We start from the raw sequence: 19,003 nt of genomic DNA on the forward strand, positions 1-19,003 counted from the left end.
TGGTCTAAATGTTTATCTTTCGTCTAATATATTAGTGTTCATCACTAGTACAAGATGAAGTGCAAAATTAATGTGCTGTTTTTACTTTCAATGCTAAAGCATAATACTTGTTCCAAAGACATTTTTTCAAGTTTCAGAAAAAAATCCAGAGTAAACGGTACTGTGCTTTTAATTCAAGTTCATAAAAATATCATAAATACATTCATTAAAAACATTGTACCTTAAAATACCATTGATTTTTAAATATAAAATAATTGCTACATTAAAATCTTCATATAGTAAGTTACAGTAATAAATACAGATTGCTATTGGATTTTACAATCCTCTGCAATATTTGAGAGAAATTGCTGCTTAAATGAGGCAAAAGTTTTTGGATCAAAGCCAATTAAAATGGCACCTTCATATTATAAGAACTGGCCTGGAGCAGCTCTCCATTTAAAAAAAAAAAAAAAACTCCTAAAATACAATTTAAAAACAAGTCAATCTAATAGAAACTTGGGTGAAATTGGTAAATTGGAGTATTACAGTTGTTTTGGCTGTACTTTAACAGGTAGCAGCTTCAAATTTTGTTTAGTATGGGCTTTGGAAGCAGCACAAAGTAACTGAATGCTGATTTTCTGCCCAAACCAAGCATTCAGACTCTAATATATATATTTAATCCATCTTTTGAGGTATGGGTAAAGATCTTATTTCCTAATAGCAGATATATAGCAGATAAAATGCCCCAAATGTGTTTAAAAATGTTTAAAAGTCTTTAAAGGCACAGAGGTGGATCCCCTGTTGCCTGTAGTAGTGAAGCACCAAAGGGTCCCTCAAAGTATTCAGCTCATGTAGTCGGTCTGCGGACTGTGAGAAGTCATCTGGTCCTTCTCCACATCCACCCTGGTGAGGCTGACTTGGATATCCTGGATGCACCATAAGCTCTGCTGTAACTGGTCGATAGAAGTCGGTCGCTGCATCATCGGACTGCGTCATTATCAATGGGGAATTCACACCGTCATCCAGTGAAGCTTCCAGCGTGAAGCCTAAAGCACGTTTCAGGTTGGGCACAGTCATGTTCTTACCCATGGTGCTTAGGCCCAGGTATACATCAGGCCACCTGAGGAGTCATACAAAAACAGATTAGATGAATATAAAGTGAAAAACTCATTAAATGCATATTGTGTTTATACTGTGCCTGCTTATGAAGGACAAAATTGACTATACCTAGTCTCTTAATGAGTCGTGTGTTTTGGGCATAACATGCAATAAACCAATCAGAGTATCATCTTCCACTCCCTTTAAAAGCCAGGTGCACTCGCGTCATGGCGGAATTTGCGAGCGGAAAGACTGAACGCTTCTCCAGAGAGGAATCCTTTTATTTTTAATATTTAAAAATGTTTGTGTGCTTTTTTATCACGCCAAAACTTAAAGAATTACAAACGAGAACCTCCCACCCATGCTGGAGGAACTGTGGGGTAGAAAAAGCCCATCATACACATATTTTTTGGCCATGTCCAAAGGTGAATAGTTTCTGGGAGGTTGTATCATCTATTATTAATAGTATTTTCACTCTACATATACCAAAATCATTTTCTGTTCTATATTTGGGAGATATTCCAGATGAGGTTGGAAAAGATGAAAAAAAATTTATTTAAAGGGTTAGTTCACCCAAAAATGAAAATTCTGTCATTAATTACTCACCCTCATGTCGTTCCACACCCGTAAGACCTTCGTTCATCTTCGGAACACAAATTAAGATATTTTTGATAAAATCCGATGGCTCAGTGAGGCCTGCATTGCCAGCAAGATAATTTACACTTTCAAATGCCCAAAAAGCTACTAAAGGCGTATTTAAAACAGTTCATGTGACTACAGTGGTTCAACCTTAATGTTATGAAGCGATGAGAATACTTTTTGTGTGCCAAAAAAAAAAAAAAAAAACGACTTTATTGAACAATATCTAGTTATGGCCGATTTCAAAACACTGCTTCATGAAGCTTCGAAGCTTTATGAATCTTTTGTTTCGAATCAGTGTTTCAGAGTGTTTATCAAACTGCCAAAGTCACGCCCCCCAGTGGTCAACCATTGAAATTTCGAAACTTTTCGAAACACTTATGATGTAGCGAAGCCTCGTTTACTGAAATCATATGACTTTGGCAGTTTGATACACGCCTTGAGGTCTTATGGGTGTAATTAATGACAGAATTTTCATTTTTGGGTGAACTAACCCTTTAAGATTTTACTGGCAACAAGTAAAAAGGCAATAACCCGGAAATGGTACAAGGAAGACCCAACTACGAAAGAAGACTGGTTCCAAATAGTAACAGAGGATAGAGAACTGGAAAGACTCACATATGTACTTGGCAGCAAAGGCAAATATTTGAGAACAAATGGAGGAAATAAGTTCCTCTGTAATTAGTTTAGTTCAATTAGTTTAGATTAGTTTAGATAATTGTATTTGTAAGTGTAATTGTTTACTGATATAATGTACTGGTGAAATGACTTAAGGTTTATAGGCCTTTGTTATACTTTTTGTTTTGTTTTTTTCCTGTTATGTAAGGTGTTCTGTTCTCGAAAAAAAAAAAAAAAAAAAGTATGAAAAAAATGTTTGCGTGCTGCTGTGTGTGTAACAAGCAGAGTGTAAGTGCAGAGTACGCGCCTATAGGTGCATATTACTAACGCATCCTTTAAATAACAAAAAAAAAAAAAAAGTCATTTTAAGTTGCCTCAAAATAGCAACACGCCTGAACACACCTAGTTTTCAGATCAGCACAGCCATGGGCAAACAGACGGGCGCATTTGCTATTTAAACAACGTGGCGCTGGACGTGACTGCGTCGGGCCTGGCGTCACATTGCACCGGGTGTATGATAGGGCTCGTAGTGTCAAACCTGTCCTGATAACTACATAAGGATATTGAAGACAATTTTTTTTTAAATATTTTCTAAAATATTTGTGAAATCTTGAAAACCAGATGTTGATCATTTAAAATGTTGCCTCACAAACCTAATTCCGTGTCGATGAAAGACCTCAATAGAGTCAAGGGCGTCTTTTTCAACCTGCGCGTTGAACTCTCGCAGATGGGACGGGAGGAAGGTGCAAAATTTAAGACCAGGTTCTATGGGGACTCGTGTGTAGGTGATCCCAAAATCAGAGAGAACTTGAGCAAACACCTCTCGCACCTCTGAAAACAATAGGGAAAAAGTAAAATATGAAAAGGAGAATGTAACAAGGAAACTTAATACATGTATTCAACAAGGGAACATTAAAATGATTAAAAGTGACAGTAAAAGCATTTAAAATGTTACAAAAGGAGTCTAATAAATGCTGTTCTTTTGAACTTTGTATTCATCAAAGAATCCTGAAAAAAAATGTATTACAGTTTCCACAAAAATATTAAGCAGCACAACTGTTTTTAACATTGACAATAATAAGAAATGTTTCTTGAGCAGAAAATCAGCACATTATGGACTGACAGCTATTATATGGTGAAAATGGTTGTTCAAACAAACCCACTATTACCTGGCAACACGTGCACATGCTGGTGGCCGTCCATATGGTAGGGCATGTGGCCAACCAGTTCACAAAAAAGATTTACCTGGGCTCTGAGCTCCACCTCCACCTTTTAAACAACACAGGGTGAAAGAATCAGACAAACATGTTTTAAATCGTAATGCTTTGCTTGGCTCTGAAGTCTGAAACTTTAAAATGGTTTCATAGAGTATATTTAAAGAGATTATATTATGAAAAATGGGCTTATCCTTGATGTTTGCAAATAAAAAGTTTTGTTTGTAATGAAAACATACTTAAAAACTTCCTCTACAGTCGAACACCATCTATTGAAACTAAGCTTTATTAATAAAGCTGTCTAATAAAAAGGGTCAGAAAGATGTGGAAATGGTAAATGATGTAAAATTATAATATCTGCTTTGGGTGCAAACCCTCTTGACTAACATTAGTGAGCTTCAGAAAAAAAAATTAAATGATAAAAATTATGATACGACCCTTCTAAATTTTTATTTGTCTTTTTTAAGTATTTGTTGTTCTCTTTTTAATTTACCACCGATTAGGTAGATTACACAGCGGTAGATTTTCTGCATACCTGCTGCTTTAAACTTGAGTTTGAAGAGTAAATAATGTCATAACACCTCATATGATCAAGATAATACAGTTCTTTAGTGTTATACTTTGAGCAGTCTTTGACACTGCTATACAGTAGCCGTCTTTGGAGTGTTTCACCCATTTCACTTGAAACAGGCCTCTTAACAGAAGAGGCTTCTGTTTGCGCTTGATAAACAGCCCCGGCTCCGGCCCCGCAATCACGCCACACCAAGATTGGAAATTTTCGAGCTTGGGGCAAAAATGCCACCAAAATGAAAAAGAAATGCCCCCAAAATGCAATATATGTGGCAAAAAATGTCCCTGTATGAATTCTTGTTCTTAATAGGCCTTTAATGGATATAGTTAAGCACTACCACATAAGCAAGAGTGCTGTTTTTCCGAATATCAGCACGATTGCAAATGTGATAATGATTCAACAATTCAAAAAAATATTAGGTAACTTACATTTTAGACCAGTGGTCGGCAATAGGCTGCCCGTGGGCCAAAACTGTCCCGCCAGCAATAATATCTGGCCCGCGCCCGCAGCCTGATTATTTTGATAGCAGCTGGTTCTGAAATAGATCGTCTCCTGGTGCTGTCTAATATTATCACCGTCTACAACAGACGTGACTTTTTTCACAACAGCTCAAAGCTGTCTACACTGAACGCGACAAACCGACCGCTGCAAAGCACTTGGACTACGTCAGAAACAGAACGGGGAATCCGTTTACTAAGACACACTGGCTTTGCATTCACAAAACTAGGTAAGAACGCATTGTTTTCTTTCCGTTCTTCTTTGTATGCCCTATTTTCACTGTCAACTTTCCTCTTTGAACTCTTTGATAGTGCCATTTTCTCTCACCAGCTAGCTTAAATGTTAACATCAGTCTGCACACGACGTAATAGCGTACCTCCAGCACGCAAACAATAAAAAAAAAAAAAATGCAGTTTAGTACTTGAGGATGCCAAGGAATAATTCTGAGTGTAAAAGTAGGCTACGTCAAATAATTATTACAATAAGTTAGGCTCCATTGTGTAACAAGCAAATTAAAATGATACACATTTATTATTCACAATATGGAAAGAGGAAATAAAACAGTTTAAGAGCATGACTCAAACATGACATTAATGGGCTTATTCAAGTCCTCTTTTATTTTTTGAGTTATTTTTATCCATTCCGCATCTCCCACATATGTGTGTTTTAGCAAGGCGGTCTGTTTTGCAAGTTGGTGACTTGCCAGGTCACTACTCCACTTTATTAATTTATCCAGTGTAAAACCCAGACACCGCCACACAAATGTGGCTTTTTATTAATGATTGTCCTACTACATGATTTAACACAGTAACAGCTCAATACCAGTTACAAAAGACACTGTAACAGTCTGTCACAGGCAATTCTAGTTGCATTTTTCATCAATTAATTTAAATTATCCTTTGACTATGTTCTGGCCCGCCATCTAGTGGCGAAAATTTTTTTTGGCCCGATGCCAAACTTAATTGCCGACCCGTTTTAGACTATTTTTTAAAATAGAATAATGTCTGTTTTTGCTCTATTTCAGCAACAAAAATAGTTAGAATTAAATCCAATTGTGTGTCTTCAAATTTAAAAGTAACGGTACATGTATTCGGTGCATACGACGCGTCAGACGACAAATACAGTCAGTCACAGGCAATCCACACTCCAATCCAGAAGGGGCGCACTGTAATGCAACACTGTTTGCTAACCGCCACAACAGGAAAAAGTGCAAAAGAAGAAGAACAGACGATATGCATAGATATGTTTACGTGTAATCTCTCAACCAGTGTTTCAACCACGGAAAGACATCAATAAAAAAGCTTGAGAATAATATCTCACGTAGCATTGCATTTACCTCATGCAAGTCGTTTAGTGTCCACAGCATGTTAGTTCACCAGAGGGGAGTATTTCACTTAATATATGCACTATATTAACTTACATATTCATTATGTTTACTTTACCTGTTAGAAATGTCTTAATTATTTAATAAATGTTTAAATAAATTTGTTGTGAAAACAAGTTATGACAGTAACTGTAAATTATCATATTTCAAAAATGAATTGGAGTAGAAAAATAATTGAAAAATAATTTTATAATTAGATTATTTATGAAGTTAATGCAAAACTGCCTTGTGTGCAATTTACATGTTTTTTTATTTTTTTATTTGAGTGTTAATTATTATATCTAAAAATAATTTGGGCTCTGTTGTTAATTGTAACCTTTAATATTGTAGTAATGTACACAAAAGGGCTCCCTGTATGGTTTACAGCATTAGCTGAGATAGATTTTTTTTATCCTTAAGAATAAAAAAAAAAAAAAAAAAGCAATTTTATGTTTAGTTTTCTCCCCCCTGCTGTACCGAACCATGACTTCAGTACCAAGGTACGTACCGAACCGTTACACCCCTAAAAAGTATCATATCATTTTTTCCATAATTTCATTTTACAATATTTAAGCTATATCTCACAACTACGGCTGATAAAATCACACCTGCTGTCAACCATCCTGCAAGCACTTGCTGTCATTCGAACACAATGTTTTGAGATTGCTGGATAAGGATAAAGGATAAGGATAAACTTGTCTGAAGCTTCAGGAACACTCCATCATCAGAAAGCCAAGTTCTATTCACATTCATACTAATTCCTATTACATTCATTATCTAATCCCTGTTCTCTCATTTTTATTGCTCTCAATGCCTGGTCATTTCGCTGTCCAAGGTACTCGCTGAGGAGCTAAGAGAGTGATGAAGACTGAATGCTGTTTTGTTTTAGGTCGCGATTGTGATTTCGGTTGTAATTGGTCGCAATTCTGGGTAAACAGATAGAATGCGTTTATAAATAGACTATTAAGTGTGAAATATGAGATAACATTATAACAGAGATGATAAAGTAATTGCAGTTGGGCCTCCGATTTGCAAAGGCCGCCTCTGAATACAACACTACACACAGTGATGTAAACAGTGTCATGTAGATTTAAATTTACTCCCATGTGACTTTCAGTTGGACTTTATGGGTGTGTTTTCCTGTGTACCTCTGACATCTTGAGCTGACCACTCTGCAAAACTTCCCTGAAGCCCATCTTCCCATGGAAGAACCCATCCTTGTTGAGGATTGTTGAGCCCTTCAGTTCCTGAGACACTGGAAGACCCTCTGAGAGATTTGCATGGAGTCCAATGGGGATGTGATACCTGTGTGAGAGAAACAGTGTTATTTTAGCTTCACTGAGACACTATTATAGTTTTTAAGAATATTTTGAATTATTTTTTGTTTTAGCAATTTTGTGTTTTTTTTATAACTTATGTAACCTCTATGCTCTACCCCATCAGTTTTTTTTTCTTTACAAGTAGGCCTACTCTTATCTTACGCAATAGGTTTAACAGGCTCACATGTCATAAGGAAGTATGTAAAGTGTCATAGTACTCAGACTGATATCATATTTTCATATTTATCTGCTTCAAACAAACGTAGTTAGAAATCAGCTGCTGTACCTTTTGGCCAGCTCTGCCGCGTGCTTCGCTGAGACTGCATTCACCAGAAGAGAGACGTTGGAGATCGCACCAGCTCTGAAGCAATCCACAATTCCTTGATTTCTTCTCTCGCAGTAGCCAAAATCATCTCCTGTCACCACCAGCTTCACCTTGGGTTGAGGCATCTTTTCCTCGCCTTGCTGATGAAAAAGAAAAACACTAAAGTTGGAACAATATTGCTTTTTTATGACCAGTGTTGGGGAAAGTTATTTTAAAAGTAATGCATTACAATATTGCATTACTCCCTAAAAAAAGTAACTAATTGCGTTACCCTATTTCTCTCAACATGGGGACAGGAGAGCTGTCAGTCAATAAATGTGAAAACAAAGTAACTTATGTTACTTATTTGAAAAAGTAACTCAGATATTTTGTTGTAAATTGAAAAAGTAATGCGTTACATTACTAGTTACTTGAAAAAAATCTGTAATCTGATTACGTAACTCAAGTTACTTGTAATGAGTTATCCCAACACTGTTTATGACTAATACTGATTACTTTTTACAATAAGACTTTTTTTTTTCTTCATATAATAATAACAAATGGATCTTTAGACATTTAGATTATTTTCAAAATAATAATAATTGTTGATACTTGTGTATGAAATTGTTTTGCCTGATCTAAAAAGTAAAAAGACAAAAATGTATTTTCATATTTGTTTTAGGCTGTCTAATTGTAAAGACATTCATACTTGAAAATGAATTGCTGTAATGATTATTTTTATGCTAAAAAGAATTTTAATTAGTTTTATTTCTACTTTTTGACAATAATAACTAAAGGATCATTCATTTTATACATAATTATTAATTATTATTAACCTAATACATTTTATTTATGCTAATAATTTTTGATATTTATTAAAGTCTGATCTAAGATCACAAATTTATTTTCATCGTCTCACTTGAAAATTAATTGCTGTAATTTTGTACTATTTAGTTTATATTATTAAAATGTTAGGTATTTATACAACCAATGAATTAAATAAGTTCTTTAATTACCTGTTGTTTTGTGTTATTCTCATCAAACGGTGACCCAATACAGAACTGATAACAGATTAAATGTGAATGTCCGTAAAAAAATCTACAAAACCGATTATCGATCTCTAAAAAAAAGAGATTTTTTCAACATGAACACAGACAGAATTAAGCCATAGGTGAGTCATAAGATGAAAGAACGAATCATCATTCACGCAACAGGAAGCGGTTCTAGTATGAATCAACGAGTCAAAATTAATTTTTCGGAACTCCGAGACACGTCATATGTTAAAAGGCAAAACGAAACGGTCTGAGTCTCAGCTACGGGAAAGCTACTTACCAATCACCGGCTGGTGAATAAGACATCCATAGGTCTGCCGCCTTATTCACTAATTCATCTGTGTTAACACGAACAGCTGCCACTGCCTACCCATGATCACATACGGTATATAATCGCATCTACAGATCTACACAGATAACATATTGGTTATAGATGTACTCCATTTAATCTATTGATAGCCGGAATTCTAAGAGACAAACACATGTCTTATCATTTCAAAAGGACGAATTCTGTTTTGTAATATACGCCTAGCTGGCAGTAATGTAGTAATCGCTTACCCATTTTATTGCGAGGTTTTTGCCATTAGTCCTTTACAATGTATCCAACACCGCAGAGCGAATGACCGACTGAAGACATAAAATGCAATTTCCTTTTCCGGAGTTGCAGCGCCCTCTACATGATGTGAATGAAACAACGCCACATGTACAAATATATAGGCCCTTGTGGTTTAAAATCTTCCTGGTGTGTATATACATATATATATATATATATATATACAGGTGCATCTCAATAAATTAGAATGTCGTGGAAAAGTTCATTTATTTCAGTAATTCAACTCAAATTGTGGAACTCGGGTATTAAATAAATTCAGTGCACACAGACTGAAGTACTTTAAGTCTTTGGTTCTTTTAATTGTGATGATTTTGGCTCACATTTAACAAAAACCCACCAATTCACTATCTCAAAAAAATTGAATACTTCATAAGATCAATAAAAAAAGGATATTTTAAACAGAAATGTCAGGCTTCTGAAAAGTATGTTCATTTCTCTGCACTCAATACTTGGTTGGGCCTCCTTTTGCATGAATTACTGCATCAATGCGGCGTGGCATGGAGGCGATCAGCCTGTGGCACTGTTCAGGTGTAATGGAAGCCCAGGTTGCTTTGATAGCCTTCAGGTCATCTGCATTGTTGGGTCTGGTGTCTCTCATCTCCCTGTTGACAATACCCCATAGATTCTCTATGGGGTTCAGGTCAGGTGAGTTTGCTGGCCAATCAAGCACAGTAACACCATGGTCATTGAACCAGCTTTTGGCACCTTTGGCAGTGTGGGCAGGTGCCAAATCCTGCTGGAAAATGAAATCAACATCTCCATAAAGCTTATCAGCAGAAGGAAGCATGAAGTGCTCTAAAATTTCCTGGTAGATGGCTGCGTTGACTGTGGAATTCAGAAAACACAGTGGACCAACACCAGCAGATGACATGGCAGCCCAAATCATCACTGACTGTGGAAACTTCACACTGGACTTCAAGCAACATGGTTTCTGTGCCTCTCCACTTTTCCTCCAGACTCTGGGACCTTGATTTCCAAATGAAATGCAAAATTTACTTTCATCTGAAAAGAGGACTTTGGACCACTGAGCAACAGTCCAGTTCTTTTTCTCCTTAGCCCAGGTAAGACGCTTCTGGTGTTGTCTTTGGTTCAGAAGTGGCTTGGTACGTGGAATGTGACAGTTGTAGCCCATTTCCTGAAGACGTCTGTGTGTGGTGGCTCTTGATGCACTGACTCCAGCTTCAGTCCACTCCTTTTGAAGCTCTCCTAAGTTCTTAAATCGGCTTCGCATGACAATCTTCTCAAGCCTGTGGTCATTCCTTTCACTTGTACAACTTTCCTACCACACTTTTTCCTTCCAGTCAGCTTTCCATGAATATGCTTTGGCACAGCACTCTGCGAACAGCAGCTCTTTCAGCAGTGACCCTCTGTGGCTTACCCTCATTTTAGAGGGTCTTGATGATCATCTTCTGGACAACTGTCAAGTCAGCAGACTTCCCCGTGACTGCTGTTGGGATTACTGACCTAAACCCAGTATTTATACCCTGAGAATGGTAATTTAATAGAACTTTAAATTAAATATTCTAATAATTTGAGATACTGATTTTTTTATTTTGATGAGCAGCAAGCTGTAATCATCAAAATGAAAACAAAAAAGTCTGGAAATATTTTACTTTATGTCTAATAAATCTAGAATATATTTAAGTTTTACTTTTTGAATTAAATTACAGAAAAAAAAAACTTTTTCATGATATTCTAATTTATTGAGATACACCTGTGTGTATATATATATATATAAAGCATATTTGATGAAGTTTTTAATTTTTTTGATTTTTTTAAAAAAACTTTTTCTTCATGATGTAGCCAATGTATTAAAATTGAGTTTTATTTAGAACCCCATTGAATCTTTTTTCTATACAGAGAGGGAGAAAGATGCCTATACTTTTGAATTTGAATCTTAAAATTTCCCATACTCAGAGTATATATCATTTTAATATTTCACATTAACCTCTCCTTAATATTCAAATGCATCCTTGTGTTAGAAAGAATAGAGACTGAATAAAATATTATTTATTCTGAGAAATAAAGAGATAAACTTATTGCAAACATTTATATAAGTTTTTTAATTTAGATATTAATTATTAAATCTCAAACATCATGTTGTCTCTGATGCTATAGGCATACTCACCAGAGCCAGGATTTTGCTGCTCTCAATGTTATGAATGTAAACTGAATGATATCCTTGTAAACAGACTTAAGGCAGCAGGTGTGACTTTGCTTACGTGTCTATGGAGGCTTTTGGATTTTTTCCCAAGACACGTAACCTTGTGTAGAAATATATGGAAAACATCACAAAGAGAAAGAGAAAGAATGGGAGAGAGAATATCATGTTTATGATCTTTGGTTCTTGAAGTGTTTCTAATTCAGCCACCTGACATAACAGCATAACAATAACATGGCATCACTTAGATTATGTGTTAGAATAACACAAAACAGATTACTGGAAACAGTGGGAGTTAAATGACATTCAGAAAGCTGAAATGTTCCACTTAAAAAACTCTGAAACTATAGAAACATGTCTTGTTTCTCTGTTTTTTAATTCACGTCTAGCTTTTGTTACACACAAAATGCCTATGGCTCTTATAATGAAAGAAAACAAGGGACAAATATAACTAGATAGTGTACTCTGTCACAGACAACTGCCTATGATATGACTCATATCATCCATCTTTTTAGGAACAACTGAGGTGATAAAGTCAGTAAAAATAATGAATCAAATTACATCCAATGGCCAAGGAATTTAGATTCAACTGAACTCTCAGCGAAAAAAAAAAATGGTACAAAAGGCTGTCACTGGGACAGTACCCTTTAAAAAAGTTCTAAGTACAATTTAGGTACTAATATGTACCTTTGAGATACTAATATGCAAAGTTGTATCTTTGGAAAGGGTACCATCCCAGTGACAGCTTTTGTACCTTTTTTTCTGAGAGTGAAGTTTGATGTACTTGCACTTGGATCGCTGACAGGCTGAACGTCAGGAAAATAATGATTTCTGAAAACAAATAAACTGCCAGACTAATCCTTGCAAAGTAAACTTGCGCTTAATTTCAATTGACAGTGATTTCATTTTATAGGTACAAATATAGCAGTGGAACAGACCACCTTGTGGAAATTGATTCTTTAATAAGCTGTTGTGGAGACCGGGGCTAGTTGTCACATAGTTGTCACGAGTGCTATATCTCAGTTTCTCTACTATTTTGGAGGCTAAAGTCCAATTGCATAAATTCTTGATTTGTATAGTAGTGCTTATGTATGTTGGTTTCAAACAACTAGTTCAAAAGTAGTCTTAAATTAGAAAGCATGCCGCCACTGGACTCTAGTTCTCTGTGTTCTCTGGAGTGACGAATCACGCTTCTCTGTCTGGCAATCCAATGGATGAGTCTGGGTTTGGCGGTTACCAGGAGAATGGTACTTGCCTGACTGCATTGTGCCAAGTGTAAAGTTTGGTGGAGGGGGATTATGGTGTGGGGTTGTTTTTCAGGGGTTGGGCTTGGCCCCTTAGTTCCAGTGAAAGGAACTCTTAATGCTTCAGCATACCAAGACATTTTGGACAATTTCATGCTCCCAACTTTGTGGGAAAAGTTTGGGGATGGCCCCTTCGTGTTCCAACATGACTGCGCACCAGTGCACAAAGCAAGGTCCATAAAGACATGGATAAGCGAGTTTGGTGTGGAGGAACTTGACTGGCCTGCGCAGAATCCTGACCTCAACCCAATATAACACCTTTGGGATGAATGGACAAAAATTCCCATAAACACACTCCTAAACCTTGTGGAAAGCCTTTCCAGAAGAGTTGAGGCTGTTATAGCTGCAAAGGGTGGGCCAACTCCATATTAAACCCTACGGATTAAGAATGGGATGTCATTCAAGTTCATGTGCATGTAAAAGCAGGCGTCCCAAAACTTTTGGCAATATAGTGTATGTGTGTGTGTGTGTGTGTATGTACATGATTGCTTTCACATGTTTTAGAATTATTTATTAGCTAAAACTTATAGTGTGACAATATGCCTGGCTATGGGGCTAATATCTGTTAAATTAACTGTTAGTGTGTCTAACATTGGAAATGTTAATTGAATTGTAGGAAAGACTTCAAAGTAGGCTATGTGTACATAATCTGACCAAAATAGGCTAAATCCACCTTGGATTAACAACAACAACAACAAACTGATATTTAACTACATATATTTTAGCAGTTCTTTAGGGAAAAAACATTTTGCATAGGATCCTTGATATGATGCCGTTAATATAACTTACAATAGTAACTTCTAACAATTATGTGTAAATATCCATGAATCAAATACATGAATACAATTTTCGTGATATTTCTAATACTAATTAAATGTGAATTAATGATCCGTTAAGTACTGTATAATGTAACCTTCATTATTATTTTGAGACGTTGAGACGTCACATCATCCTCGACCAATCACTGATTTCCGAGTGTGCACGCGGATCACTTCCTTGTTTTCGGACTTGTCATGATGCGATTGGTTAGAAAGCGTGTCAGCGTTTGAATGGGGCTCTCCGTATCCATTTTTCTGTGATGTACATAGACACTAGCTGTAACAATGGGACCATTAAGAGTTCTATCCGTCTTTCTGGATTTCATTTTAGTATGTTTTATGTTTGTCCAATGCGGTGCCCGTGATTTGGACTCCAGCTACGTAACGTGTGGATCTCTGGTCAAACTGATGAACACACGGCACAGCGTCAGACTTCACTCGCATGATGTCAAATACGGATCAGGTATAAGTGTGGATAATCAATATGAGGATGAACTTTAACAATTTGGTTAACGTAGCCCACAGAGGATGCTTATGTTGTAGCCGACAATTTAATCTTCACTTTTAGTCTTTATTTCACTTATATTGATTATATTATTGTGTTTAGTGTAATAGCAGCTGGTGCATGCATTAGCCAGGAAGCTAATGATGACTAGTAATATTTCCCATCAGTGATCAATAAAGTACTGTATCTGCCTTTACGAAAGCCTTTTATAGACTCTCGTTCAGCTCCCAGTGGTTTTGTTTTTGTTTTCTATGATATATTATATTATATTTACCTGAAGGATGCATGTAATCATGACGACAGGTGCACAACAATATACTAAAACAAAGCTACCATGGTAATACTATGGTATTCCTTTGAGTGGCATGATTTCTTTAGTTCGAAGTGGCATGATTATTTTTTAATGTTTGTTTGCTTTTCATTTTTACATGTTATAGAATTGTACTATTAACAAAACATATCGTGTGACAACATGCCCCGGCTAATATCTGGAAAAAATGAACTGTAACTGTATCCAACGCTGGAAATGTTAATTGAAATTGAACTTTTAGCTAAGACTTCAAGTGTGTGTATGTGTACATATATATATATATATATATATATATATATATATATTTTTTTTATATTTATATGTATATAAAATGACGAGTGATATATAACTCAGTGGATCCAGATATTTTAGCAGATCTTTAGGTAAAATGTTTGTAAAATTTTCTTTATGTATCTAAAAAAAAAAAAAAGAAAAAAAAAAATGCACCGTTGAATAATAAATAAAAATAATAGAAATTATTAATAATAATAGAAATTATTAATAATAAATTGATATTTCACTCAGTGGATCCAGAAATTTTAGCAGTTCTTTAGGTAAAAATGTTTGTATAATTATCTATGTGTCTATACAGAAATTGACCAAAATAGCCCACGCTGAATAATAATGAAAAATAATATAAATTATTAATTATAAAAATTATATAAATAATAATAATAATAATCCAGGACCCTCTTGCAAAAAAAGATGATAAATAAAGAGATAAAAATAAAAATAAAGAGATTAAAAAAAAATTATTAAATTATTCTGGTTATGTAAAGGTTAAATAAAATAAATGTATATTTTACTCAGAAAAAAATTGTATAATTGATTCTTGATATGATACTGTTAATATAACTTCTGTAACTTATAATTATAACAATAACTAATTATAATATAACAAAAACATTATGAATGTAAATACATGAATAAATATTTTTGTGATATTTTATAACTATTTGTGAACTATATGTTAATATCATGTTTTTTTTTTTTTAAATGTATTATAAAAAGGTATTAGATTTTCTGAGTACTATGTAAATACAGTGGTAAATGAATATGAGCTGCAGTTGAGATGTACTGTATACAAATATCCTCAAATTGACCAAACATTGTTTACACGATACTCTGCAGGTAGTGGCCAGCAATCAGTGACAGGCGTGGATTCGGCCGATGATGCCAACAGCTACTGGCGTATCCGTGGGAAACCAGACAGCATTTGTCAGCGCGGGGTGCCCATTCGATGCGGACAGGCCATCCGAATTACACACATGAAGACTGGACGCAACCTACACTCACATCACTTTAGCTCCCCACTGTCTAACAACCAGGTAGACCCACACAATACTCTCCTAAATTAAAGGTGTAGTAAGTGATTTCTGAGAAACACTGTTGATATTTGAAATCACCAAAACAAACACCCCTATCTTGGTAGCTCCGCCCCCAAATTCATGAACACACTATGCAACACTTGCACCTCCCACATCATGAGTGAACACTGAGTGGACTGCCGATTGGCTACAAGTGTGTTTTGGTGCTCTGTCTGATCCACTTTCAACAGTGTTTCACAGAAATCGCTTACTGCACCTTTAACCTACATGTTCAGGTGGCTTGATTTGAATTATATTTCCATTATAACTGCAGAGCATAACGCAGGTTATTACAAGCTGTTTTGTGTTTGCAGGAAGTGAGTGCGTTTGGCGAAAATGGAGAAGGAGATGATTTAGACGTATGGACCGTTCAGTGCGGCGAAACATACTGGGAACGTGACGACGCGGTGCGATTTAAACACGTCGGCACTGAGGTTTTCCTCAGTGTTACCGGAGAGCAGTATGGTCATCCAATCAGAGGCCAGCGTGAGGTCCATGGAATGTCCTCACCCAATCAGCATAACTACTGGAAGGTGATGGAGGGGGTTTTTATTCAGCCCAGCAGTGATCCTGTGCACCATGATGAGCTCTGATGATGCTGCTACATTATCGTAGTGAGAACACTGTACAACTGAGAACTCCACTCACACATGCTGTGAAACCTTCTCTATATTTAGACTTTCAGTTTCTTCAAAGTTTTACATTTATTGGTCAAATTCTTATGTGTGTTGCAATTTTGTCACTTTTTCACATCTGTTTCTGAGACAAAATTCACCCACAAAATGCACATTACAGACAAAAAAAAGATTGTTTTACTAGATTTCTTATAAGTGGAATTTGTCTTTTTGTACATAAGGGAATAAAATTACATTACAAACCAGGATTTTGGGCCAAAAAAATTGTGTGTTTGTATTATTTATATTTAGGTTGGATGACAAATGGAACAAATTACAGGAATAACTTGAACTATAAAATACTGTTTTTGCGCACATGTGGAAAAGATATGAAATGACTGTTTCTGTTTTCTATATAAGTGTAATTCCCAGTAGTTGTTTTTCCCCCTCATACTGTATATGACCTAATGTACATAATTTGGTGAAAGCCTAAATAAATTTTTTGAAAACATAGGTATTTAAGTTTTTATTTCATTTAAAGCAACTAATATGGTTTAAATATCCATATAACTTAAAATTGTGAACAGATGCATCATTGTGATGCATGTGAATAATTTCTGAATCCTGTCAATTGTACAGTATTAAGCTCTTAAATTATAAATACTGCACACTGTCTAGTCTGTATTAAGGTTTATTCTGAAATTGCAACTGCAATTACCTTTCAAGGTGATGACAAGAGTGTAATTTTATTTCTGCTCATTTCTTTCTTTTTTTTTTCTAAATGAAAGATGACACACAGCATCCAAATGGGGGCAGTATTTAGCTACAGTCCTGACACGTGCTGCATGTAGATTGAGAAGAAGGGAATATCGCTATGAAACGTGAGACGGAAAGTGAGGACAACTTACATATTGGAATACAGTAAGCTCCAATAATAAAACGCTTAACTTCTTTATTACCAAATTAAAAACTACTGTTTTGAAATAATTATTTGGTTAAACGGACAGTTAATTCTTACAGTTTGCTAATAAAACGTTCAAACAACTTGCTAGCTAGCCAGTCTGATGCTGGATCTATTATTTATATAGGCTATTTATTGTTTAGGCTATATAAAAAAGTTAAGACTTTTTTTTTCCAGGTTGGTTTCAATCCCTACAAAAAATCACCATGTTTTGGTTTCATTAAAAATGAAAGACACTGAAAGCTTCTTACGCTGTTTGAGGGAGATTTTATATTAATTTATCATAGTTTTACTGTATATTCAGTAGGGCCTGCAACTGTAAATACGGAAAGTACAGGTTGTACACTTTCTAATAGCCTAAGTTGTTCCAAATTATTTAGCCTCTTTTATAATAATAGCCTATGTAATAGCCAAAAATCTCCACGGCAATATACAGACAGAAAAAGCAAGACATATTAAAAAATAATTTGAAATGTTTCAAACTAACAAATCACTGTCTGTTACTGGCAAACTCAAACACCTTTAGTTTAAGTACAACATTAAATGTGCATCTATAATTGTTATCAATAACATGCAGAATGAACAAACAGGCTTAACTATCTAAATTATCTTATTATATTTGCAGTTTTATAGGGTATTTCAACCATTATAACCTCTTCACCGACTGATGCCGTGGCTTATTCTTTACTGCCCATTTTACCGTTTGTAAATTTTAATATTTGAATTATGATTCGCCTCAGTAAGTTTTGTCATTTCAGTACCATAGTGTTTCCCATCACTGCTGTCCACATGATGTATGACCACTGATCTCTATATTATTGATCTGTGAATATGACACGCCCCCTGAATGATGTCAGGACCAAAGCTCACCCCTTTCTAGTTTAGGAAGATCTTAATACTGAGTTTAGTAATGCAAAAATACACACATAATTATCATTAAGCTGATTAGATGATTTACAATGTCCCACTTTAGTTGCATTTTAGCAGAAACTGTTTACTATGGTAAATAGCTTATTTGAAGAGACAAATACGTGAAAAGGCATATAAAACATCTGGTAACACTTAAAATAACATTAGGCTACAACGTACTATAGTAGGCCTAATTAGAAGAAATTTCATAAAACGTAGGCTATAGATTAAATATTTAAACATTTTTATTTATGTTGCTTATTTAGCCCATTTGAATTTGAACTATACCTTAAGCATTATTGTTGGTTTGTGATTTATCAATGAAAATAAATGTAAGAGTATTCAAGAATCTTTAATGTAGATAGACCTATTTTAATTAAGTTTCATAAATGTAGGCCTATATCAAGCTTAGGCTACATTTTCCTTTGAGCGGGAAAAACAGTTGCATCGGCAGCAGGTTATGGAAGACCATTTTCGCCACATAAGAAAAACATGCTAGGCCTACTTAAAAAGTAAAAATTATGACTTATGTCATAATTTCGACTTTTTAATCTCATTATTAAGATTTACCAACGCACGATATTTTCCTTGTGTGGCTGAAATGGGCTTCCATAGCAGGTTGAAATTAATCCTACTTTGTATTTTGTCTCACCAGAAGATGGCGACATAATACAACACAGGGTTTGGGTAGTTCAGCTAGTGCTAGTCAGTCACCTTCTAACCGTCGTGAAGCTTTAATGCTACTTATCAGCTAAACTGAGCTGAATCTGTATTAAAGATCCTTGT

At 35.3% G+C, this 19,003-nt stretch overlaps 2 protein-coding genes across 4 annotated transcripts; one reads left to right on the top strand and one right to left on the bottom strand.

Annotated features, from left to right (window-relative positions):
* Nucleotides 1–151: 151 nt before the first annotated feature.
* Nucleotides 152–9,372, bottom strand: ydjc (YdjC chitooligosaccharide deacetylase homolog). Of its 3 annotated transcripts, none has more exons than XM_051892866.1 (6): nucleotides 9,214–9,372; nucleotides 7,586–7,764; nucleotides 7,129–7,285; nucleotides 3,504–3,603; nucleotides 2,988–3,165; nucleotides 152–1,099 (listed from the first exon to the last, which is right to left on the bottom strand). In XM_051892866.1, exons 2-6 carry the CDS (start codon nucleotides 7,747–7,749, stop codon nucleotides 745–747), a joined length of 954 nt encoding a protein of 317 aa, XP_051748826.1. In that variant the 5' UTR covers nucleotides 7,750–7,764; nucleotides 9,214–9,372; the 3' UTR covers nucleotides 152–744. The 3 variants fall into 3 exon arrangements, with proteins under 3 accessions (XP_051748826.1, XP_051748828.1, XP_051748827.1); XM_051892868.1 differs by lacking the exon at nucleotides 9,214–9,372 and adding an exon at nucleotides 8,936–9,101; XM_051892867.1 differs by lacking the exon at nucleotides 9,214–9,372 and adding an exon at nucleotides 8,620–8,791.
* A 4,372-nt stretch (nucleotides 9,373–13,744) lies between these two features.
* On the top strand, nucleotides 13,745–16,860 carry sdf2l1 (stromal cell-derived factor 2-like 1). The gene is made up of 3 exons (XM_051895240.1): nucleotides 13,745–14,014; nucleotides 15,498–15,694; nucleotides 16,048–16,860. Exons 1-3 carry the CDS (start codon nucleotides 13,837–13,839, stop codon nucleotides 16,324–16,326), a joined length of 654 nt encoding a protein of 217 aa, XP_051751200.1. The 5' UTR covers nucleotides 13,745–13,836; the 3' UTR covers nucleotides 16,327–16,860.
* Nucleotides 16,861–19,003: the final 2,143 nt, after the last annotated feature.

Source organism: Ctenopharyngodon idella, chromosome 5 (genome assembly GCF_019924925.1).
Source record: "Ctenopharyngodon idella isolate HZGC_01 chromosome 5, HZGC01, whole genome shotgun sequence".
Lineage (NCBI taxonomy): Eukaryota > Metazoa > Chordata > Actinopteri > Cypriniformes > Xenocyprididae > Ctenopharyngodon > Ctenopharyngodon idella.

What these genes read in the sequence shown, in the direction of transcription:
- sdf2l1 (XM_051895240.1), top strand. Translation starts at nt 13,837, where the DNA reads ATGGGACCATTAAGAGTTCTATCCGTCTTTCTGGATTTCATTTTAGTA. An exon ending in TGATGTCAAATACGGATCAG is followed by an intron (nt 14,015 to 15,497) that starts GTATAAGTGTGG and finishes GATACTCTGCAG; the next exon opens with GTAGTGGCCAGCAATCAGTG. An exon ending in CCCCACTGTCTAACAACCAG is followed by an intron (nt 15,695 to 16,047) that starts GTAGACCCACAC and finishes TTGTGTTTGCAG; the next exon opens with GAAGTGAGTGCGTTTGGCGA.
- ydjc (XM_051892866.1), bottom strand. Translation starts at nt 7,749, where the DNA reads ATGCCTCAACCCAAGGTGAAGCTGGTGGTGACAGGAGATGATTTTGGC. An exon ending in GCGGCAGAGCTGGCCAAAAG is followed by an intron (nt 7,286 to 7,585) that starts GTACAGCAGCTG and finishes TCTCTCACACAG; the next exon opens with GTATCACATCCCCATTGGAC. An exon ending in TTTCATCGACACGGAATTAG is followed by an intron (nt 1,100 to 2,987) that starts GTTTGTGAGGCA and finishes ATGACTCCTCAG; the next exon opens with GTGGCCTGATGTATACCTGG.